This window comes from Bos indicus, chromosome 16, assembly GCF_029378745.1.
Source record: "Bos indicus isolate NIAB-ARS_2022 breed Sahiwal x Tharparkar chromosome 16, NIAB-ARS_B.indTharparkar_mat_pri_1.0, whole genome shotgun sequence".
Lineage (NCBI taxonomy): Eukaryota > Metazoa > Chordata > Mammalia > Artiodactyla > Bovidae > Bos > Bos indicus.
In genome coordinates, this window is record NC_091775.1 from 46,724,629 (window position 1) to 46,748,616 (window position 23,988).

General features: G+C 51.8%; 1 protein-coding gene across 2 annotated transcripts in view; it reads right to left on the reverse strand.

Moving 5' to 3' along the window:
* The window catches only part of CAMTA1 (calmodulin binding transcription activator 1), a 992,433-nt gene that overhangs the window by 270,920 nt on the left and 697,525 nt on the right, over positions 1-23,988 (reverse strand). For both annotated transcript variants that reach the window (XM_070768274.1, XM_070768275.1), the window contains one exon: positions 8,056-8,127. In XM_070768274.1, coding sequence (XP_070624375.1) covers positions 8,056-8,127 — 72 coding nt within the window. The remainder of the gene's footprint in view (positions 1-8,055; positions 8,128-23,988) is intronic.

Sequence of the window (23,988 nt, forward strand, 5' to 3'; positions counted from 1 at the left end):
ACAGAAGATTTCAAATGTTCCAGGCCTGAGAGCTCCCTCCCCTGTCCTACTCTGTCCCTGGCGGACTGGAGAGAGCTCAGAGTCAGTTGGGGAAGGAGGGCCAAGAGTGCAGACCTACATGAGGCATCAGATCTTTCTGTCCTTCTGGACATCTGGACCGACGCTCAGAGGTTAGCAGCTCCAGAACTGTGAGCTACCTCCCTTCCCATCCTTGCTCCCTGCCCCTCCCGTGTCCTTTGGCCCGGCCACTGTGGCCTGTGAGCTCCGGAGGCTGTGACCACGTGTCTTTAAGGGGCCTGGATCAAGCCCTGCTTTCCTTAGTCTTTGGGGGTGTCCCATTTTCTCCTGGACCCTCTTTTCCTTAGAAAATCAGGGTGAATTCACCCAGTCCTGACTTTCCTCCCACGGCAGCTGTGAGAACCCAAAAACTAGGTCTGGAGCCTCACCAAGTGCTGAGGGCCAGCAGGTGCCCGGGCTATGGTCCCCCTGAGTCTTGTACCCTCTGTCCCAGCCCAGCCCATACATGCCATCTGCCACGTCCACTCTTATGGCAGAGGGTGCAACACAGGGGCTATGCCGAGCCAAGCTGCCACTTCTTCCATGCAGGGTCTGCGGGATGGAGCAGAGAGGGTCCAGCCGGCCTGGGCCAGGGGCCAGGGACCCCTCAGGGACCAACTTGCTTCTGTTCCCTGAACTGCATGTGTCAAAATGCCCCGTTTGGGACAGAGTCAGCCTGCCTCCATCTCTCTAAACTCAAGCAAAGCCTCGTTTGGCGGTGAGCCCGCAAGGCCTTGTTCAAGGGCCGCGTGTAGGGCGGGCTCTGGGTGCTTTATTTCCCAACCACTTCAATTTCACCCCAATGAAACATAAAAGCAGTTACTAAGCAAGAAGCCATGAGTACGTTTTATGAAGCTATAATATCTTCCATTAAAGAAAAAAAGATGAAAGAGAGAGAGAGAAGGAAAGAAAAGAAGGAAAAAAGGATGAAGAAAGGGAGAGAGATGGATTCCCACATCTCAGGGGCAGCCTCCTGGTGGAGCCCAGCTCATCTCGCATGGAGACATCCTCCCATTAGAATGAGCCTGGGGATGGGGGTGGGGCGAGTGCAAACACCTTCTTCCAGCTGCTCCACTGGTCTCGTCTTTGTGACCCAGCTCACCTGCAGGGCCACCCTCAGGGCTGCAGGGCCTGGTCCAAGGAGGGGCCATGCTTCCAAACAGACTGAAGATGAAGATGGGGGGAGGGGAGAGGCACTTGGGTTGCAGAAGAGCTGATCATTTGCCAGATGGAGTTCAAGTCACTTTGAGGGGAGGAGAGGGGAAGGGACAATGCTGTCCCTTTTTTATAACCGTGACAATGCTGTCACTGCAGAGTAAGCGGAGGGAAGGAGGAGAGGTGCCCTGGCCTGCTTGTCCTGATCCGCCCCGCTTTGGTGGGGGGTGTGGATGTACCATGAGAGATGAAGAGGTGGTGGGAGGTGGGGTCACAAAGCTTCCCAGGTGCATCAGGATGCCCTGTGGAGATCTAACCTGGAGCTGATGGGGTTGAATTGTCCGTGATCCATGGGGCGCTTGCTGTGGGCCAGGAGCTGGGCTCCCTTTTCATGTGTTCTGTGTTTCATTTATAGGGAATTCTTACAACAGCCCTGAGCAGTCCACACCATCCTCAGTCCCATTTTACTGATGAGGAAACTGGGATTCAGAGAAATGAGATAAACTGGCTGGCCTCAAGGAGCTAATGACCCCATTCCACTATATTAAGGGGTTCAAATGAACACCATCCCAAACCTCTGTCCACTCAGTGCTCTGGACAGGCACTAAAAGGGCGACCTCTGGGCCACACACAGGTGACCAGGGGGCACATACTGCATGTCCCCCTGCTTGACACCCCCCACCTCACCTCACCCCAGCTTTGCCACTTCAGGGAAGTGATGAGATTGGAAGACCCTTCCTGGGGAGCCGGAGGCAGTGAGCTCAGAGAGAGGCCCTCACATCCACAGTCAGGTCTGTGCCGATGGACAGAGCTACGCCCTGAGGCCCCAGGGGTGTGGTGTCGGGACACAGCCCTGGCCTCATGAGGTGCCCCAGTCCCAGGCCGGGAGGGGAGGCCGGGGCCCACAGCCTGCTCCCCCTGCCCACGGGCGGTGCCTGCAGGGCTGCCCAGATGCCCTTGGGGGCCCGAAGGCCTTGTTCAGAGGAGAAGAGGCCCTAGGGGCTCTGGTGAGAGCCACATGAGGTGGGAAGGGTCCCTCTAAAGGAAGGCAGGGCTCCCTCGGGACATGCTGGGGTCCAGGCCTGTATCCCGTGCTGTGAGCAGAGGGCCTTCTCTGGGGCCCTGCCTGACCACCTGTGAAGCTTCAGAGATCTGGTTCACCTGGGAGGGCACAGGCCACTGCCCCCGCCCCTTGCCAGCAGCTGCCTTGGGAGTCCCCTCCTCCTGGCAGGAGGGATGCCCTCCTCACAGGCTCCCTGCTCTGGTTCCTTCACAGTTCTGCTATCAGGATGGGGTGGACGGAAATTGACCACGCTGAGGGGGAAAGGCCAACAGGGGGCTCACAATCCAACAAAGGGACTCAGAGCTTCAGTTCGACCCCCTAGGTCTTGCCAGGCAGGTGGGGAAGTGGTTCTCATGGGCATTTTCAGGGGCCCTGGGCTTGAGCAAGAATGGGGGCCTCCCCCATCCTGGAAGGCAGTCAGTCCTGTGGTTGGGCTTCCCTCCTTTCCAGCGGTGGGGAGGGCTCGGGGGCCAGGGCAGCCAGCAGTGAGCCCCTTCGGTGAGCTGGCTTCACCCCTATCACCACTGCACTCCTCTGTGATGACTCTGCACCCACTGTTTCTGTGGTGGCTGGGGTGGCAAAGCTCAAGGTCAGACAGGAAGCAGCGAAGTTGGGGATGAAGGCAGGTACCCCCTTCCCTGGCTGCATGACCTGGGACCAGGTGCTCAAAGCTGTCTCTGCTCACAGACTTACAGAACTGAACTCATGGTTGCTGGGGGTGGGGGGAAGAATGGGGGAAGGGAGTTTGGGATTGACATGTCCACATTGTTATATTTAAAATGGGTAACCAACAAGAACCTACTGTACGGCACAGGGAACCCTGCTGTGTTATGTGGCAGCCTGGATGGGAGGGGAGTTTGGGGGAGAATGGATACATGTATATGTGTGGCTGAGGTCCTTCGCTGTCCACCTGAAGCTATCACAACATTGTTAATTGGCTATACCCCAGTACTTTGGCTACCTGATGTGAAGAGCTGACTCCCTGGAAAAGACCCTGATGCTGGGAAAGATTGAGAGCAGAAGGAGAAGGGGGTGACAGAGGATGAGATGGTTGGATGGCATTACTGACTCAATGAACATGAGTGTGAGATGGGGAAGGACAGGGAAGCCTGGTGTGCTTAAATCCAAGGGGTTGCAAAGAGTCAGACATGACTTAGCTACTGGATAACAACAATGCAAAATAAAAAGTTAAAAAAAGCTGTTTTTAGCGCCTCCCAATAAGAAGGATGACAATGGTACTCCAGGGAGACAGAGATGGGTGCCCTAGAGCTGGTCTCCTGGAAGACAGGAGGCTGGTGGTGGGGGTCAGGTGCACTGCCTGGTGGGAAGTTGGTCTCCAGGGGCCTGGCTGTGTGGTGCCCGATTCCCATGTTTAGCGTTGTCAGGGCAAAGCTAGAACCCCGCTCCTGCTCACAACCCATATTCCTAGAACTGGGAATCCAAATACCTGCCATTCTCAGGGGTCCAGGAGCCCACAGTCCCAAGGTTCCCCCCAAACCCCCGGGTTCTTGTATTTGCCCAGCAGCACCCAGGGTCCTGCAGGCCTTGGTGTGAGCTGCCAACGTGGCCAGGGAGCAGCCCCCGCTGCCTCCACCCCGGTGAGCTGGTCTCGACAGCCACACAGCACCAAATGAACGGCGGTGGCAGACACATAGGGACACACCCCCTGCTTCACTTGAGCACGGAAAACATTCATTAAGCGTTTTAGAGGACAAGGGCAAAAAGAAAAACACTCATTAGAAGCAGAAATAGTTTCCAAATGAGCCATACAGAATCTGCTGGCAAGTCTGGCCTGGAGTGGGGGCCTGGCCTCCTGGGGGAGCAGGCAGGGGGAGGAGAGCACAGAAGGGGGCATGTGGGACCCAGGAGGAGGACACAGGAGGAGGCAGGGAGGCCGGAGCCTAAGCACTGGAAGATTCCCAAACAGGAGAGACCACAGTGGCAGAGATGGTGGTTGACGCCCCTTGCTGTCTGGCCCAGCCAGCAGCTGGGGCCACACCTCCGTGGCCCCAGCAAGACTCAAGGCCTGGGCGCCTGCAACGATAGCCATGTTCAAGGCCGCGGGAGGCAGAGCAAGGAGGAACGGGGAAGCCTGATCCCAGCCTGGCTCCATCGCTGACCAGCTGGGTGACCCTGGGTCTCACCTTGACCTCTCTGAGCCTCAGCATCTATCTAGGAAATGTGGTGGCTGAGCTTGGGGCAGCCTATGAGGGCCTCGCCAGCTGGGACACATGGAGCCCTCAGTGGTGCTGGTGATGTGAGGAGCGCAGGTGGGGCCGGCCGGGTGCAGGGGCTTCTCTAGGTCCCAGGGCAAACCCCCAAAAGGCCCTGGAGAAGTGGACTGAACTTGGGTCCTCTGGGGGTCTCGAGATGCTGCCCATGAAGGTGACCATGTGGTGCCCACAGAGCACGGCAATGACCTTACGCGCCCTCCACTCCAGGGGAGGACTCTGGTTCCTCAGTGTCTGTCGATTCACATCCTCATAAAATATTTATCAGCAATGGAGAGGGGGGGGGGTGTCACACCCTCCCTGAAGCCAGGTCACAGGGAAATAGTACCGCATCAAGTCCTGTCCTTCCCTCACTCCTCCTGCTCCCCGGCCCTCCGCTTCCAGCTGGGGCAGCCACCTCCGTGCAGGCTCTGACATGCTGGCCCCTCCCTGGTCCTGGCAGCAGAGCGTGGTAACAGGGGGAACATGCTGGCCCCTCTTGATCTGTGCTGGGCACTCGGGGCAGACGGAGGAGGAAGATGACAGTCTGGCTGGAGAGGAAAACCAGGCCTGTGTGGGTGGGGTCCCCATAGTGCTGAGAGGCCTTGGAATTAGCCATGTCACTTTGAGGCTCTCAGAGGTGGGAGTGAGCTCGCAGAGGCTGCCTGGCAGGAGACGGCCACTCAGGCAGCACGGCAGCTGCTGGATGGGTAGGGCTGCTCCCAAAGGAAACTCTCCTTTATCCAGAAGCCCTCTTTCCCTCCTTCCTTGTCCTCCAAGCCCACTTCTTTTCATGGGGGCCCCCACCCCAGCCAGCCTGCTCGCCTGGGCAGTGGGGCTTGAGGGGCATGGCTGCTCATTGCTCCCTTGGCCAGCAGCATGTCACGGGTCCCCTAAGAGACCCACTGACTTCTTTGTTGCCGTGTTGGCACCAAGCTCCTCCTTTCTCAGCTCTCATCCCGTCAGTGCCCTGACACCTTCACTCCCACCCAAGCCTTTTTCTTGGTAATTGGTGTCAGAGGCAAACTTGGGCCGATTTCCATCTGAGCCAGTGTCTCATGGCTTCTTTCCTATTTAATAGCAGAGAAATTAAACCTGGCCACGCATCATTATCCTGGTGGTGTAATTAGCATCAGAACAACTGCCCTGAGCTGGGCAACTGCCACACTCGCTCTGGGGCTTCACGCAGGTGCAGCACTGTGCCTATTGCTTTGGTTTTTGCTCCTTAACCTCCTCCCACCTGGGATGGACCGGGCACAGGAGCCCCTTACCACATCCATGTACATCCTCACTTTGTCACCTGCTCACAGAAACAAGAACGATGTTTGAGGACACAGAGGAGAAGGTGAAGAGACAATCCCCCAGGGACCAGGAGAGAAAGGCTCAGATCAGCCCTGGAGAAACCAGATCATGTGATCCTGGCCTTTGGGGAGACTCGGGTTCCCCGGAAGAAGCTGAAAGGTAGCAAAGCCCAGAGGCATGTGGGTAACCCCAGGTACATTACCAGCACACAGTGGCCAGGACCAGAGTGCCAGGGAGGGGAGGGCTGAGACAGAGGAGCAGGATCCCTCCTACTTCTTTCGTGGCCCCATGAGAAAGGCGAGGGCAGCCCAGTCTAACAGTGAGCCCACTCCAGGGGCCTGAGTGACTAGAATCCGATTTGGGAAGCAATTGGCACAGACGTCATGGCTGCCTGGAGATGTCTGAGATCACGGAAGGAGAGGGAAGGAGATCCACCAAAATTTAAAAGCCATCAAAGCCTGAGGGAATGGAGAAAGGGGTGCAAGAGAAGGGGCTGGAGGAGAGGGAGCAGCCTGGGAGAGCAGACAGCTGGGGCTGCCAGATGGACTGGCTGGTAGGAAGTTGGCTCCAGGGATGCTGCGCTAATAGGAGGTCAGTGGTCAGGCCAGACAGAGGAAAGAGGTACTCTGATGGGGCCTGAAAGTGGAAAACACCAACACGGGACCTGGGGCATTGGAGACCCAGGAATGAGATCACAAGGCTGCTTGGGATGAGAGTGATTCTCTGGCAGCCATAGTGCAACCCTGGGGACAAAACACATTTCAACTCCACCAGATCTCTGCTCTCAAGGAGGAACCCCCACCCCACCCCTGAAGCTGCATAGAAGACCCTTTGCAAGATGGAGAAATGCCTTGGGTCCATTCTTAGTTACAAGACCTGGAAAGGATCACCCCACATTGAAGGTCCCTTTCACAAGGACAGAGGGCTGAGCAATTAGAGAGGCAGGTGTTACTATGCCAACCTCCAAGGGGGACAGACCCCGGGAAGCTGACCCTGGTCAAGGTGTCGAGGAAGTTGTGTCTGCAAATTAGCACCTCCTTCCTTGGACAGCCTCAGGTGCTACCCATTAATGAACGTATTGAACCACAGACAGTTATTTCTGGGGACTAAAGAGAACAGAAGTGTTTGAAGGCAAGGGGCTTGATTCGTGGAAGTAAGGCAGATCTCATGGGCAGAGGCTGGGTCTAGGTGTGGACGCTGAGGCTGCTCTGTGCCTAGAACACATCTTCCAGGCTGCCTTCCCTGGAACTAGCTGCCCTTCTGCACTCCATGGCGTGTGCAACTCTCTTGTCTCAGAACATGTGCCATGAGCAGTGGGGGGCTTGCTTTCCCATCTGCTGGACCCCTTCCAAGTGCATCCTCCAGGTCGAGGAGATCCCCAAACCGCTGGGACCCAGACTAACTTGAACCAAAGTGGATACAGAAAGTAAGACCTATGGAGGGAAAGGCCAGAGGCAGCAATTCCTGGGCAGAGGCAGTAGCAAGAAGTTGCAGTGATGCAGACAAGGCCCCCCAAGGAATGGGTTCTACAGAGAGCAGCTGAAAATCACAGGACAGGGTTTAGAAAGGACCCAGGTTCAGGCTGACTGGGTGGATCCCTCAGACCCTCCCACTCACACAGCAACACCTTCTACTAGGCAAGATCATCAACACAATCAATTGGCCAGAGGCTGGGTGGCCTCAGGGCTGTGCATCAGCACCATGGACAGAGGATCCAGGAGCCAGGCTTCCAGATGGCTCCTCCACTCCCCTCTCCACATTGCTCCACAGCAGACATCACAGATCGATTACAGAGCCCCTTCCCCGAGAGCCAGGGGCTCCTGCTCTGCCAACAACTGTCCCAATCAATCCGACAGCCAAAGGTGTGACTCTGGAAGCCAATTTTACACATGTGCCGACGACAATGAACCCACGTGAGAAAACAAACATGTGATTTTAAGCCAAAAGGCTTTTCTCAGTCAGGGGCACAGTGCCCAGCCTTCCCTGTCCTCATTTGAAGGAAACTGAGGTACCCTGGAAGCACCTGGCGGGACTTTATCCTCACGAGGCAGGCAAGGACTCTCCCTGCCAGTTTCTCCTTTTCCTGGTACCTGACATTGCACTGGGCCAATTGCACAGCTGGCCTCAGTGCCACATGTCAACATCAAAGCTGACCAGGGCGCCTGGGCCCGAGGCCGCCGCACACAGGAGCCCCGCCCGACTCAGCCCCCTCCGCAGACCCTTCCCCAGTACCAGAGACGGAAGAAGAATCCAGTCCCAGCCACCTACCTGAAGGAGCCAGTAGCACCTCCGGTGGAAGGTGGGGATGATGGAGGAATGGACATAGCAGCCGTACAAGCACTAGGGAGAGAGGAAAAACGAGAATTCAGTTGGAAAGAGGGAAAGGAGGAACAGAGAACAGAGAAGGAGCAAGAAAGGGCCACGCACACTGCCACCACCCCAGGGAGACCGAGGGGTGGGTGCCTCCACGTCTGTCTCTACGACCAAGGCTAAGGTCTGGGGTACACCTAAGAAGCATAGTTGGAACACCCCAGTGGGCAAACAAGGATGGACAGCTGGGGTGCTCACCCTTGTGGGGCCATGGGGACACGTGAGAACCCAGACAAGGCAGGGGCCAGGAGAATGCACATAGGTGTACATTATGCCCATCACTTTAGGGCAGTTACCCTGGGAGTTACCCTGGTGCTCATGCAGAGAGTCTGGGTTAAGACCCTTTGGTGTTCGGGGAGGGACTGAACAGACACACATTCCAGACCTTTCCTGGCCAAGGAGAGTCCTCCCTGGAGGCCCTGGCTGGGAGGAGCTTGAAGGCTGGGGGGCTGGGGAGAGGCAGCATTCCCTAAGACTAACCTCTAGAGCCTGAGACCTCTTGCGTACAGCCCCCACTTTCTGGTTTTTATTTAGTTTTCTATTCATACTTGTGCTTGTTACAAGTATCAACCTGCATCTTTTGCAGATGGATCTGGTTTGAGAAAACAGTTCGAGCCAGGATGGAGAAGGTGGGTGAGGATTCAAGTTCAGGGACAGCAAAGAGAGGGGACATGAGGAGGGACAGCTCTCATGGGGCTTGTCTCTCAGACCCAGGTGAGCTGACCGGGACTGAAGGAGGGACACAAGTCAGGACAGCACATTATGTCCTGGGCGCTGTGGGGGCCTGCCTGTCAGTAGGGGTGAGAAAAAAGGAGCTAATGAGAACAGTCAGATCCCTCCTGAAATTGAACTCTCAGAGTCTGAGCGGGAGGAAATTGTTCTTCTCTTTTGGAGCCTCCAATTCCAAATTAGAATGAACTTCTTCTATTTTCTTTGGAGTTCCCCTAGCTTCCCATAGCACAGGTTCCAGAAGGGGCAGAAAGAGAAGGCAGGCCACAGAGCCTCAGAGGACGGAGGACAGGAAGGTGTTCCCCTCCCCTCTCACCGAAGTCCCCCAACACCCACACCAACTCTGCAGAGAGTGATGGCCAGCAGCTCTGCGTTTACAGCTTTCATCAGTTATTTTTCACACCCTCAAAAAGACCAAGTGCAATTTGGTTCAACTACGAGTCCATTTGAGCCCTGCCTGTCTGATTAGCAGAGCTGAAAGAGAAATCATTTTGGACTATGGGACTCTGGCTGCAAGAAAATCAGATTTCCAATATGTTAGAACTTTTACAGATTGCTGTCAGCTGGGACTTAAGCCCTGTACAAACCAAACAAACAAAGCGGAAATTAATTTAAACGATTCCCTTGCAATTCTTGCCCACAAAATGTGTATTTATTATTAAGAAGGCAATATTCTTTTCCGACTTTTCTGGTTTTCAATAAACTGTGTTTCTTTCTTAAAAAAAAAAAAAAAAACAGAACAAAACTATTTTTTTGATAGCTCATTCCTTCCTGCCAAAGGAGCCTCATGTCTGGACAGTTCCTATGAGCGTTTGGTTGCTGTGGAGGAGAAAGCCACCTGCAACTTACATCAGCCCTTCATTTGGATGCTGCGTGTCCTTGTGGGCAGTTTCATTGCTTTCAGTCAGGCCATGAGCCGGATGGAGGGAGACATAAACTGTTGGGAGAAGTCTCTCCCTCTCTTTGAAATGAAAGCCTCTTTTTGCACTGTTCATCCTCTCGAGAGTTTGCAACGACTGCCCCTCTTCACCTGTCTCTTTCTCTTTCCACCGCTTTTCTTTGAACTTGAAAAAGAACATGGCCATTTGCAGCACCATCTGCCCCTCCATTAACTGCATTCTGTCTGGGTTGGTCTGCAGCATCCTTGCACCAAGTGCTAGGTAATTACCGAGAGTTTACCAAACACCTACTGTGTTTCCCTCTAAGGAGACCACGGACCCTCTCCCCAGACATCCCAGCACCCTCCTCTTGGGCACTCTCCCCTATCCTGAACCATCCAGCACCATCCAATAAACAGAGTGATGTTAAAAAGAAAAATTGCCGTTTCTACATCAAGGCTCATGCATTTTAATCAGAGGAACCCTTGGGGCCTCACTCAGAACCTAGCTAGTCTATTTTTAGATGTTACTCCAACCACCCTGGTGATCTGATGTCTCTGGTCTCCACAGATGAGAAGCACAATCTTAGAAAGGTGGGAGAGAGGCACCCTGGACAAGAGCAGCTGTGTCAAATGGCATCGAGGGAGGAAGCTCCCCAGGGAGGCCCAAGGACTCAAGAAGCCTGAAGGCATCAGACAGTCCTGCTGGACAGTGTTTCCCTGCCTAGCACACCAGTCAGTCCATAGCTGACATATCTATCTGTACCTCCTGGAAGGGAGCTCCTGGCAGGCAGGACCTTTCAATGAAGGTGGCCCAAAATTCCCCCAAACAGTACCCTCAGAACACTGGTCTCAACAGCCTGGTGCAGGGCAAGACCCAGAGACGATACATGTTTAATTTCTGCTTGTGAGGACTTCCCTGGCAGTCCAGTGGTTAAGACTCTGAGTTCACAATGCAGGGGGGCCCGGGTTCGACCCCTGGTCAGAGAACTAGATTCTGCATGCCACACCTGCAAGACCTCACACGTTGCAACTAAGACTTGGTGCACCCAAATAAATACTATTTAAAAAGGGAGGGGACTAAGCTTCAGTTTCAAGGAAAACTGACAAGTGTTGGATAGCTGTCTGGAGGGAGGCTTCCAGTGCCTGGTCTTAGTGAACTAGGGCCAGTAGGGATGGATTTCAGAGCAAGGCATCCTGCTCATGGGGGGAGACCTGCCGTCCGCCTTCTGGGAGGGCTGTCCTCCAGCCCGGCTGCAAAGTGGGCACCTTCCTCTCTCTGTCTCCTGGGAAGCTGTGAGGGCTGATTTCACATTTCTACTGGAGATTCTGAGGAGCTCGTAAGACCCCCAAGAGAAGACACACAGAAAGCGGAAGGTTGCCGAGCTCTGGATCTGGGCTGGCAGTAGGAATCTCCATGTCCTCAGCATAGGAATGGTGTGGAATGCCCAGGAGTGGGGTCCATCCACTCAGGCTGGTTTCAGCAGCACAGAGCCGTGCCTGCTGGCTCAGGTAGGTGGAGCAGACAAGACTTGAATTCACAGATTCTCTGACCAGTGGGTATGTGCCATGCCAGGCCACCTCACTGCGTGCCTATATACCTCACAACTCCAAACCACCCACGGCCCCATCCTGATCCAGGCTCCCTGGCCAGTTCTCATGGTCACCATCATCTTCACGCTGCAGCCTTCCTGCCCGTTTTCAGTCCACATGACAGAGTTATCCCCAAGCCAATCATGGATTAATTGCACACAGCATATCAAATCCATTCCTTTAACCGCTAATCAAAAAAGCCATCGCGTTTTTCTGTAGTCATCTGTGTAGTACCAGCTTCTGGTGCTTTTTGATCAGGCTCTGGGCGTCCCCTGGGGGTGGTCCCTGGGTTGAGGTTTGCATCTGGGGGCTGTGACATGATGGAGGCGGGGAGTTCCATCTGGGGCTGGTGGGTGCTGCTGAGTGTGCGTGTCTATGTGTGTGTGTATGTGTGAGTGCAAGGGATGGGTGCACCCGCGTGTGGGGTGTTTGCAGGAAAGGACACACTGGGCCCCTTGTTTATGTGCATCACATAAAACAAGGAAAGAACAAGAGAAAACAACTAGCTATTTATAGGAAATGCAGGCGAACATCGCCCTTTAGATGAAAGTAACACTCAAATTAGTTATAGTCGAAAAATTAAGGTATGACAGCTTCCCTTTCAAATGACAGTTGAGCAAGGAAGAGTTTTTTTCTTAAATATTCAAAATTGCTTGTGTGACACTATAGGCTGTTTTTTCTTTTTTTTCTTAAGTAAAGAAGAAAGATACAATTACAGGGGAAACCAATAGCAGACAAGAACTCCCTTCACTTCGAAATATATGTTTTGGAAAGGGATGTTTCTGAAGGCAATGTCATCCTCAAATCTCCTCAAAGGGATTTTTTTTCCTAACAGATTCAGCTGCCGGGGGTCCCCCAGGTGCCAGACGGTCCATCAGGGCTCGATAATCCAGTGGCCTCGGTGGACCAAGAAGGGAATGTCTCAGGTGGTGAGATGTTTATTGGTGGGCATGGAGACTGGAGGATGGGCCCCCTTCCCGTCCAGCTCTCAAAGGCTGCTTCTCCGTCTCTGTCTCCAACTGTTTCTTTCCAACAGGAGCTCAGCCCCTCCCACCCCCCATGGTTTCTGCCACTCTTGGCTTCTGCTCTAGAAAACGGTTGACTCGCTGTTAGCAAGCTGACCCAGTGCTTCCCACTTCCACATGTTCACTTGTACAATCCCACACCCCAGGGTGGGCTCCATCCTCTCCTGTGCAAACTCCACCCTCCTGAGTCGATCTCAGATCCTCCCTCCTCCACAGAGACTCTCCTGATGCAGTCAGTGGCAGGAATCCCTGGAAATGACCCCTCTGGAGGCAGGGGGCAGCATAGGATGTGGGCTGTGCCTCAGGGTATTAGACACCCCCTCTGCCATCCAATGTTCCCATCAGCAGCTCCCCTATCACAGGGATTGGCAGACTTTCTGCAAAGGGCCAGAAGTAGATATCCTCAGCCTTGTGAGTCAGGTGGTCTCTGCTATTGCTGCTCAGCTATATTCTGGAGGGGGCAAAAGCAGTTTAGAAGACAGGTAATGAATGTGTCCCCAAACTTTATTTATGGACACTGGAATTTGAATTTTGCACAATTTTCACCTGTCATGAATATCATTCTTCTTTGGATTTTTTCCTAACCATTAAAAAAAAAATGTAAAGAGCACTCTTTAACATCAGAGTAATCCAACTCTATGCCCCAACCACTGATGCCAAAAAAGCTAAAGTTGACCAATTCTATGAAGACCTACAAGACCTTCTAGAATTAACACCAAAAAAGATGTCCTCTTCATTATAGGGGATTGGGATGCAAAAGTAGGAAGTCAAGAGATACCTGGAATAATGGGCAAATTTGGCCTTGGAGTACAAAATGAAGCAGTGCAAAGGCTAACAGAATTTTGTCAAGAGAATGCATTGGTCATAGCAAACACCCTTTCCAACAACCCAAGAGACAACTCTACACATGGGCATCACCAGATGATCAATACTGAAATCAAATTGATTATGTTTTTTTGCAGCTGAAGATGGAGCTCTATACAGTCAGCAAAAACAAGACCTGGAGCTAACTGTGCCTCAGATCATCAGCTCGGTATTGCAAAATTCAGGCTTATATTGAAGAAAGTAGGGAAAACTACTAGACCATTCAGGTGTAACCTAAATAAAATCCCTATGATTATACAGTGGAGATGATGAGCAGATTCAAGGGATTAGACCTGGTAGAGTGCCTAAATATCTATGGATGCAATCTATCTATTGTACAGGAGGCAGTGACCAAAACCATACCAAAGAAAAAGAAATGCAAGAAGGCAAAGTGGTTGTTTGGGGAGGTTCTACAAATAGCTGAGGAAAGAAGATACGTGAAAGACAAGGGAGAAAGGAAAAGATAAACTCAACTGAATGCAGAGTTCCAGAGAATAGTAAGGAGAGATAAGAAGCCTGCTTAAATGAACAATGCAAAGAAATAGAGGAAAACAATAGAATTGAAAAGATATGAGATATCAAAACTAGAGATATCCCATTCATGCAAGGATGGGCATGATAAATGACAGAAACAGTAAGGACCTAACAGAAGCAGAAGAGATTAAGAAGAGATGGCAAGAATACACAGAAGAAACACACACAAAAAAGGTCTTAATGACCCAGATAACCATGATGGAAACCTAAAAAAGGTCAATTTTCATTTCAATCCCAAAGAAAGGCAATGTCAAAGAATGTTCCAACTACTGTACAATTGCACTCATTTCACATGCTAGCAAGGTTATGCTCAAAATCCTTCAAGATAGACTTCAGCAGTATGTGAACTGAGAACTTCCAGATCTACAAGCTGGATTTCGAAGAGGCAGAGGAACCAGAGATCAAATTGCAAACATTTATTGGATCATGGAGACAACAGGGAAATACCAGAAAAACCTCTACTTCTGCTTCATTGACTATGCTAAAGCCTTTGACTGTGTGGATCACAACAAACTGTGGAAAATTCTTAAAGAGATGGGAGTACAGATCACTTTACTTGTCTCCTGAGAAACCTGTATATGGGTCAAGAAGCAACAATTAGAATTGGACATGGAACAATGGACTGGTTCAAAATTGGGAAAGGAGTACAACAAGGCTGTATATTGTCACCTCTGTTATTTAATTTATGCAGAGTACATCATGCAAAATGCCAGGCTGGATGAATTATAAGCTGGAATCAAGACTGCCAGGAGAAACATCAACAATCTCAGATATGCAGACGATACTACTCTACTGGCTGAAAGTGAAGAGGAACTCTTGATGAGGGTGAGAGAGTGAAGAAGCTGGCTTAAAACTCAACATTCAAAAAACTAAGATCATGGTATCCAGTCCTATCAATTTATGGCAAGTAGAATGGAAAAAGTGCACCAGTGACAGATTTTCTTTTCTTGTGCTCCAAAATGACTGCAGCGATGTAATTAAAAGACATTTGCTCCTCGGAAGGAAAGCTATGACAAACCTAGGCCGTGTGTTAGAAAGAAGAGACATCATTTTACCAACGAGGATCCAAATAGTCAAAGCTATGACTTTTCTAGTAGTCACATATGGATGTGAGTTGGACCACAAAGAAGGCTGAGCACTGAAGAATTGATGCTTTCAAACTATGGCACAGGAGAAGACTCTTGAGAGTCCCTTGGACTGCAAGAATATCAAACCAGCCCATCCTAAAGGAAATCAGTCCTGAATATTCATTGGAAGGACTGTTGCTGAAGCTGAAGCTCTAATACTTTGGCTACCTGAACTGAAGAACTGACTCATTGGAAAAGACCCTGATGCTGGAAAAGATTGAAGGCAGGAGGAGAAGGGGACGACAGAGGATGAGATGGTTGGATGGCATCACCTACTCAATGGACATGAGTTTGAGCAGGCTCTGGGTGTTGGTGATGGACAGGGAAGCCTGGAGTGCTGCAGTCCCTGCAGTCGCAGAGTAGGACATGACTTAGCAACTGAACAACAACAACTACCGAGTATATCACACTCCCCAGCATTGTCCGAAGGAAGCTCAGAGGACCTGATTGTTTTTCAAATTGGACTCAGTTGTAGAAGTGTGTTTTGGGGGCCAGAGTGAGACATGCATCACCTAAGTGTGAGATCAACAGACACTCGGGCACCATGCTTGGCATGGAGGATGTCCTGGCATGTAACAGGTATTCAGTGAGAACAAGGCTTCCTCTCCTGGTCAAGTGTCTTCATTTTATGAACTAAGCAGAATTCAATGAAATAAAGTAAGGGCAGCTGAAAGCAGCCAGAGCAGGACTGGAGAGGTGAAGCTGCTTTTCATCCCCATGGCCTTGATCACCTACAAAATTTCTTCTCTGGGCAAGACCTTTGCATTCTGCTCTTTGGGGCCCCCTCCCACAGGAGGCAGGGAACCCCCAAAGCCAAAGCCTGCTGTTGACCTCCTCCTCTGGGGAAACTCGAGCCCAGAATCTTATTCTGTGGACCGTGGGAATGCACATCCCTAGCATTGAGACACAGGTCTTTCTAGAGGAGGGCATCACAGTTAGGAGAATTTGTTCAAATTCAAATTACGTAGAATGAAATAAACTAGAAACTAGAAATTCCAGTTCCTTGGCACTAGGCTCATTTCAAGTGCTCACAGGAGTCAGTGGCTCCCCATTGTCACAGGAAGTTCTACTGGACCCTGAGGTTCCAGAGAACATGAGCAGGGGCCCAGTTCAGAGATGCTCAGTGGGGCCCCCTGGAACCTGGGATCCCTGGACCCAAGATTTGGAGAAGCTATGGCCTGGGGGAAGAAGTGGAGGCTGGGGTGTTGGGGGCAGCTCCACTTTGGGGGGCTGGAATGTTGGATGGTTGGTGCTCACAGTGAGTGAACCCCTGAGTCCCTGTGTTCAACGCAGAAAAGCTCACTCCCCAGTTTCTCCCCCTGCCTCCCGTCTCCCCACCAAAGCCTCCTTTAACATAGAGATAATACCTACTGTGTCCCCAGACTAGGGTGTTTACAGCTAATCTCCATCTCTAATCGTCTTTATGGGGCTTCCCAGGTGGCTCAGCTGTAAAGAATCCACCTGCCAATGCATGAGATGCATGTTTGAAAACCCTGGTTAGGAAGATCCCCTGGAGAAGGGAATGGCTACCCACTTCAGTATTCTTGCCTGGGAAATTCCATGGACAGATGAGGCTGGTGGGCTACAGCCCATGAGGTCACAGAAGAGTCAGACACGACTAAGCGACTAAAGGACAACAATCCTCCCTATGAGGGTCCCCCTGCCACCTCCTCTGCAAACAGTTCTGCACTAGGCCAGGCCACCAGCAGGGGTGGGAGAGAGAGCTGGGTTAGGCTCGTGGCCCACGTGCCTCCTCAGTGGCCTGGTCTCAGGTCTCAGGTCCCCCAGTGGCTTTGCCTGTCTCTCCCTGGGGAGACGAATATCTCCACAAGGGAATGAGAGTACAGATTTTAAGTGCCTGGTTTCTCTCACACTTGAATCTGACGCACACATGACAAAGATGAAGAGATTTAAGAGGCATCATGGTAAAGGGGCTTCCCAGGTGACTCAGTAGGTAAAGAATCTACCTGCCAATTCAGGAGATGCAGAAGACATGGGTTTGATCCCTGGAAGGGGAAGATCCCCTGGAGGAGGGCATGGCAACCCACTCCGGTATTCTTGCCAGGAGAATCCCATGGAGAGAGGAGCCTGTCAGGCTACAGTCTGTGGGGTCTCAAAGAGTCAGACAGGAGCGAAGTGACTGAGCATGCACACATGATGTAAAGGTGGCAGAAGAAAAAGAGATAATAGAAGGGAAGGGAAAATCCACCGAGATGAAGATTTCATCCTGCTCTGAAGCAATGACAGGGCACAGCCATTCATCGAGAATATTCCAGGCAGGGCAGATGAATTTTCCAGTTCCAGTGTCTGATATGGTAATGGCCACACTCGAAAGTCGCCTGGGTTGGGCTGGGCCTTGGCTCCCATGTAATAGGAGGGCGTGTAAACCACACTCCATATTGTCTGCTCTGTGCCTGGCCTGCACCCTTGCCTCCAGGACCTTCAGTCTTGTGGTTGAGAGAGAGGATTTGGTTTGTATTAATCTAAGATTAGACTAAATGATTGAATTCGCAGGCTGCCTGCAAAAGCACAGGGCCTCAGAACTTGTTAAATAGCGAATTGCTTTAAAATTAGTTTGAGCTAAATGGATTGCAGTCTGATTCGGCCTCCGGGGTTGGGTGACAGGAGAGACCTGGAATATTAGATCATCATTGACTGGGCCTCCAGCCTCTCCTAAGATGATCTCTGACGGCACCTCCCAGAACCCAAACCCCTGTGTGCAGATGTGCAAATGGGGTCTCAGGGATGTCAACACCTTGTCCAGGGTCACAGGCTGTGTCCTTGGAGCTGGGGGGATTGAGGGGCAGACAGAAACTGATGTGGGGACAACAAACTGCCACCCCGCCCAGATGGGCAGCGTGCAGGGGAGAATAGGGTAGTGCCTGGCAGGCCCAGCACATGTGTGACCTCACCCCATTGTCCTGCAGGAAGTGCCTGTGGGCCCCTAGTCCCTGGAGACAGGAGAGATACCCCCCCACCCTCCCCCAGGCACCTGAACTGGCGGAGCTCAGAGGAAGGGCACGTAGGATCGGGGGGTGGCACCTTGGGCGAGAAGAAAGCACCACGGAGACCCTCCAGGTGGGGGCTCTGTTGCGGGGAGGACAGGTGGGCTGTAGCCTGGGGGGAAGGACGGAGGCAGTGCCTCCCACCCCGACTTCAGGCTTCATGGCCCCTGGGTCTGGGTGGGGAATGGTGAGAAACACAGGCAGTGGGTCTTGGAGAAAGGTGCTCAGTTTTCACTCTGGAAAGTTCTAGGTCATCTTCACAGCACAGGCCCTTTCAGTAGCTATAAATGAACCTGAAGAGGAAGTGAGGGGCAGGGATAAGGGATGAGGGGATGCTGTGTGTTCCGGGAAGTCCCCTCACCGCTGGCCTTTTCCAGGGACTGGAGAGGAGACAGTCCTGACCTGGGGCCACTGCACAGCATCAAACCCACCTGCCTCCGCTCACCTGGGCCACCTTCCCACGGGGGAGGCTGAGCATTTGCGGGAGGAACCCATCTAAATTGAGCCACTGCAGCCTAACCACGACATGAATGAGGAGGGTGATAAAAATTAAATGAATTTTTAGATAAAAAGGCATAAAAATCATGTTTAAAGATATAAATAAAATCCCTTGGAGCCTCAGCTTTATTGTTTTTGGGGGTTTCCAGGATTAATAAATTAGTGGGCATAAAATGGAATAATGGCTAAAAATTGATAATAAGGTAAATTTGGATTTAGGGAAGGACTTGATCTGAGTCATGAATCTCCAGCTGGAGACCAGGGCAGGTGGGAGGGGGCCGTGGGCTTAACCCTCTGTGGTCTCTACCAGCGTCTGTTCCCATACGTGACCCCAAGGGTAGAGCCTCTGCTGGGGTCTGTCCAGGTATTTGGCCACTCTAACCTGCCCCCTTTCCCATCTCCTGGGGACTCTGAGCTGGGTCTGTGATCTCCTCTCCTTCTCCCTGTCCCCAGCATTTGTCAAACTGCTCTGGGAAATCACGTCACCCAGGCATTTCTGTGTCTCAGAAGTCCCTTCTGGCACCTGGTTCCCAGGACCCCCACGAGGGTGTTCATTCACCTTTTCCCACTGGGTGCGCCGGGCAGCACCCCACACTCTGCCAGCAGCAGTAGGAACGCCTGTCTGTCTCTTTCTCCCTCTCCTCCTCTCTCTCTCTCCCTCTCTCTCTCCATACTCTGATCTGGTTACCTTCCCACTTTGAAGTTCCTGTTCTTTTAGCCTGTTTCACTGTGTCTGGGCTGTTTTTATCCCAAATACTTCCTAAGAGTACTGGGCATAAATAATAAATAAATAAAGTGAAATTTCCTCTCTCTCATCAAAGTGCATTGCTGAGACCTGTTTCTTGGAGCCCAGCCAGGTGGCTGGAACGGATCCGGAACGTGGTTTGCACTGATCGCGGCCTCCTTCCCCAGCTCTGTCCCTCCATCCCCTCCCCGCTGCTTTCCACCAGTGGTTTCAGAGCCCCCGCATTGCCCACGGGCCCCCACCTGCACCGAGTGGAGACTCTGATGAGGAAAATGAACGCCTACGAGGAATTCTCGGTCTGGCTGGTGTTCCCCTTGCCCACCGATCTGTTTAGGCGGACACATCATAACTGGATCTTGCCGGTTTTAGACTATGTGGTGACTAATTAGAGGGGAGGGTCACTGAGCCTCTGTAGGGGGCTGGGGGCTGCATCCATGGTGCTGGAAGTTTTCCGTGTGCATTCCTGGATAGCCGTCCTTGCCCTTCTCTTCTTGCGTGCTTTGGTCCCCTGTTTTCAGAAGGGAGGACACCGGGAGCCCACCCCATAGCCCCCAGAAGACATTCAGATGTTAAGAGCTGTCCAAAACTCGAACGGCCCTCTGACGACTGCCCTGCTCAGCACACGCAGGGCTGGCACTTTGGCTGTAATTACCGCTTCGCTCTGGAGCCCGCTAGAACTCAGCTCCCAGCGCCGCCCCATCCAGGCACCCGTGACACCATCCTGGTACCCAGGGCTCCCTTGAACACACGCAGCCGCTCGCAGCCAGGGAGTCCAGGCAAGGAATTCTTGTGTAAAGCGGCCGATGGGGTTTTGTTTATTACGAAGCTGGAGGAAAACGCCAGGACTCTGTCTGGCTATGTTAATGCAAGGCTGGGCTCCCTGCCAAGACATTAAGTGGAATCGAATTCCTGAAACCAGCTTTAATCAGCAGATTTTTAAGGTTAGAATTACTCTCTCCTCTCAAAGCCTTGCCAAGGTTAATTCGGGCCTGAGAATGCAGAATTAATGGGCTGGACAGAGGGAATTGGCCCTTTCCCATTTTTTTCTCAAGTTCACAAAACATTCCTACAAAAGAGAGAGGGCAGTGGGGCAGTGCCCAGCTGTGCAAGGAGCTCCCAGCATCAGGAGATGGATCAGGGGCAGTGTCAGAAACGCTCACAAATCAGAATCACACCAAAGGCTGAATCTGGCCAAAGAGAGACCCCAGGATGGGCAGGGAGTTGGGCCCATAGGAAGCCGAGGGACCCACCGAGCAAGGCGAGCTCAACCACACCCTGGACCCTGGAAACAAGTGTGCTGAGGACATCTATGGACCTAACAGAAGCAGACGACATTAAGAAAAGGTGGCAACAATACACAGAAGAACTGTACAAAAAAGATCTTCATGACCCAGATAACCATGATGGTGTGATCACTCACCTAGAGCCAGATATCCTGGAATGCGAAGTCAAGTGGGCCTTAGGAAGCATCACTACAAACAAAGCGAGTGAGGTGATGGAATTCCAGCTAGGCTATTTCAAATCCTGAAAGATGATGCTGTGAAAGTGCTGCACTCAATATGCCAGCAAATTTGGAAAACTCAGCAGTGGCCACATAACTGGAAAAGGTCAGTTTTCATTCCAATGCCAGAGAAAGGCAATGCCAAAGAATGCTCAAACTACCTCACAATTGCACTCATCTCACATGCTAGCAAAGTGATGCTCAAAATTCTCCAAGTGAGGCTTCAATAGTACATGAACTGAGAACTTCCATATGTTCCAGCTGGATTTAGAAAAGGCAGAGGAACCAGAGATCAAATTGCCAACATCTGTTGGATCATCGAAAAAGCAAGAGAGTTCCAGAAAAACATCTACTTCTGTTTCATTGACTACACTAAAGCCTTTGACTGTGTGGATCACAACAAACTGGAAAACTCTTGAAGAGATGGGAATATCAGACCATCTTACCTGCCTCCTGAGATATCTGTATGCAGGTCAAGGAGCAACATTTAGAACCAGACATGGAACAATGGACTGGTTCCAAATTGGGAAAGGAGTACGTCAAGGCTGTATATTGTCACCCTGCTTATTTAACTTATATGCAGAGTACATCGTGAGAAATGCTGGGCTAGATGAAGCATAAGCTGGAATCAAGATTGCCGGGAGAAATACCAATAACCTCAGATATGCAGGTGACACCACCCTTATGGCAGAAAGTGAAGAGGAACTAAAGAGCCTCTTGATAAAAGTGAAAGAGGAGCGTGAAAAAGCTGACTTAAAACTCAACATTCAAAAAACTAAGATCTTGGCATCCGATCCCATCACTTCATGGCAAATAGATGGGGAAGCAATGGAAACAGTGAGAGACTTTATTTTCTTGGGCTCCAAAATCACTGCAGATGGTGACTGCAGTCATGAAATTAAGACACTTGCTCCTTGGAAGAAAAGCTATGATGAACCTAGACAGCATATTAAAGAGCAGAGACATTAGTTCGCCGACAAACGTCCATCTAGTCAAAGCTATGGTTTTTCCAGTAGTCATGTATGGATGTAAGAGTTGGACCATAAAGAAAGCTAAGTGCTGAAGAATTGATGCTTTTGAACTGTGGCATAGGAGAAAATTCCTGAGAGTCCCTTGGACTGCAAGGAGATCAAACCAGTCAATCCTAAAGGAAATCAGTCCTGAATATTCATTGAAAGGACTGATGCTGAAGCTGAAGCTCCAATACTGACCAAACTGAAGATGCTCTCAGTGGCTCCCGGAGCCCCTGCCCTAGTGGCATTCATTGATGTTCAGTCACTATGTCCTGTCTGACTCTTTGCAACCCCATGGACTGCAGCACACCAGGCTCCTCTGCCCTCCACTATCTTCTGGAGTTTGCTCAAATTCATGTCCATTGACTTGGTGATGCTATCTGACCATCTCATCCTCTGTCACCCTCTTCTCCTTTTGCCTTCAATCTTTCCCAGCATCAGGGTCTGGAGAAGGAAATGGTAACCTACTCCTGTATTCTTGCCTGGAGAGCCCCATGGTGGCATTTAGCAGCCTATGAACATTGCCTACACCGCTGGTCTCCCTGAGCATTGATTTCTTGATCTGATCCACATCCTTCTTGGATGGTCTGGGGGAGGAGGATGTGGGTGTTGGAGCCAGACCTGGGTTGGAAACTCACCTGTGTGTCTGGAGTCACAGGGCAATGACTAGGGTGGGGTGGGGTGGAGGTGGGGTCAGGATGGGTTGGGTGACTTTGAGTCTCAGCGTCCTGGTTACTATGAGACAGATGGACAAGGACCCCAGTCCTACAGGCTTGTTGGACTGTGTGTGTTCAGTCGCTCAGTTGTGTCTGGCTCTTTGTGGCCCTATGAACCGTAGCCCACCACACTGCTCTGTCCATGGGATTCTCCAGGCAAAAATACTGGAGTGGGTTGCCATTTCCTTCTTGTTGGACTGAATGAGGATTAAATAACAATGTGTGTGCAGTGCTGGACACATAGGAGGTCTTTAGTAAACACAGGTTCCCCCGGTTTCCCCAGGTACGCCTTCCTCCTGCCATCTCAGGGTGCTCTTCCACACAGATAACATCTCACCTGCCCTCCTCCCTGGGATCACAGAGGCTCTCCCTCAGCGCCACTGACAGCTCGGGGCAGCTACATGGTGGAGACCCCACTCAGGTTGTGTGTGGGGGCATCACCCTCATCATTTCTCTCCAACTTCCACAAATATTCAGGGCACATTTTAAAATAAGCAGCAGAGGCTTAGCTTCCTAGAACTGGCCAAAATGGAAATGGAAGAGGGAGGGGCCAGAGTCAGGAACTCTGGGGGCCTGGAGCCAGAAGTCTACCCCACAGGGATGAGTGCTAAGACCCTCCTATTGGTTGGGGGGAAAGTCAGATCCTCCGGGATTCTGTCCAGGTTTCCCTTGACATTCCCCGTTTTCCTCAAGATGGGCTGGACTAACCTTTATGGAACAGATCACATGCCAGGACACACTCTTTCACCGGGGCCTAGCTATGTGGGCTAGGCTGCAGGGTCGGGGGAGGCCTGCGGGACCAAAGACCCCGCAGCAGCCCTCAGGGCAGACAAAACTCCTGCCTGCCTCCCCTCTCTCATAAGGTGGGGGCTTCTGCCCCTACAGCCAACCCCCCCTCTCCTGCCTGTAGGTCTGCTCTGCAGGCATTGCCTTCTACTCTGGAGGGAGGAGGGCAAGGTGGCCAAGGCCAGAATATTGGTCAGAGTACTGCCCGCACATCAGGAACCACCATGCGGAGGAGGCCGCGCAGGGCCAGCAGACCCCCAGGGCACACCTTGGAAATGGCCCCACAGAACCTTCCTTACCCATCATCCCACCCCAAACCTGCCAGCTCCCTCCTGTCAGCCCCTCTGCTCTGCCTGTGTGAACTTCTTCACCTGGTTGGCTTCACAGCCCCCCAGCCCCTGCACCACAGTTAAGAATCTAACTGTCCCTTCACTACTGTGAATCCAGAGGTGGCCGCCCTTCCCTCAGGATAAAGGCCTATTCACCGCCTGCCCACTGCGGTCTGGGTCCCGCTTACTCTGTCTCGTTTCTCAGCACCCACCAGCCCACACCAGCTCCTTGAATAGTGAGTGTCCACTGCTTCCTTGGAGCCTGGCAGTACCAGGTGATTGCAAGGCTATTCAAACATCTCTCAGAACCTTGTAGAGAAACTGTCCTGTTCCTCAAAAAGTTAAACGTAGAATTAGCATACAATCTAGCAATTCCACTCGCAGATATGTACCCAAGGAACTGGAAAAGGTTCTCAAGCCAGCGTACGTACACTCGTGCTTATGGCAATGCTCTCCACAAAAGATGGAAACAGTCACGTGGCCATCCGT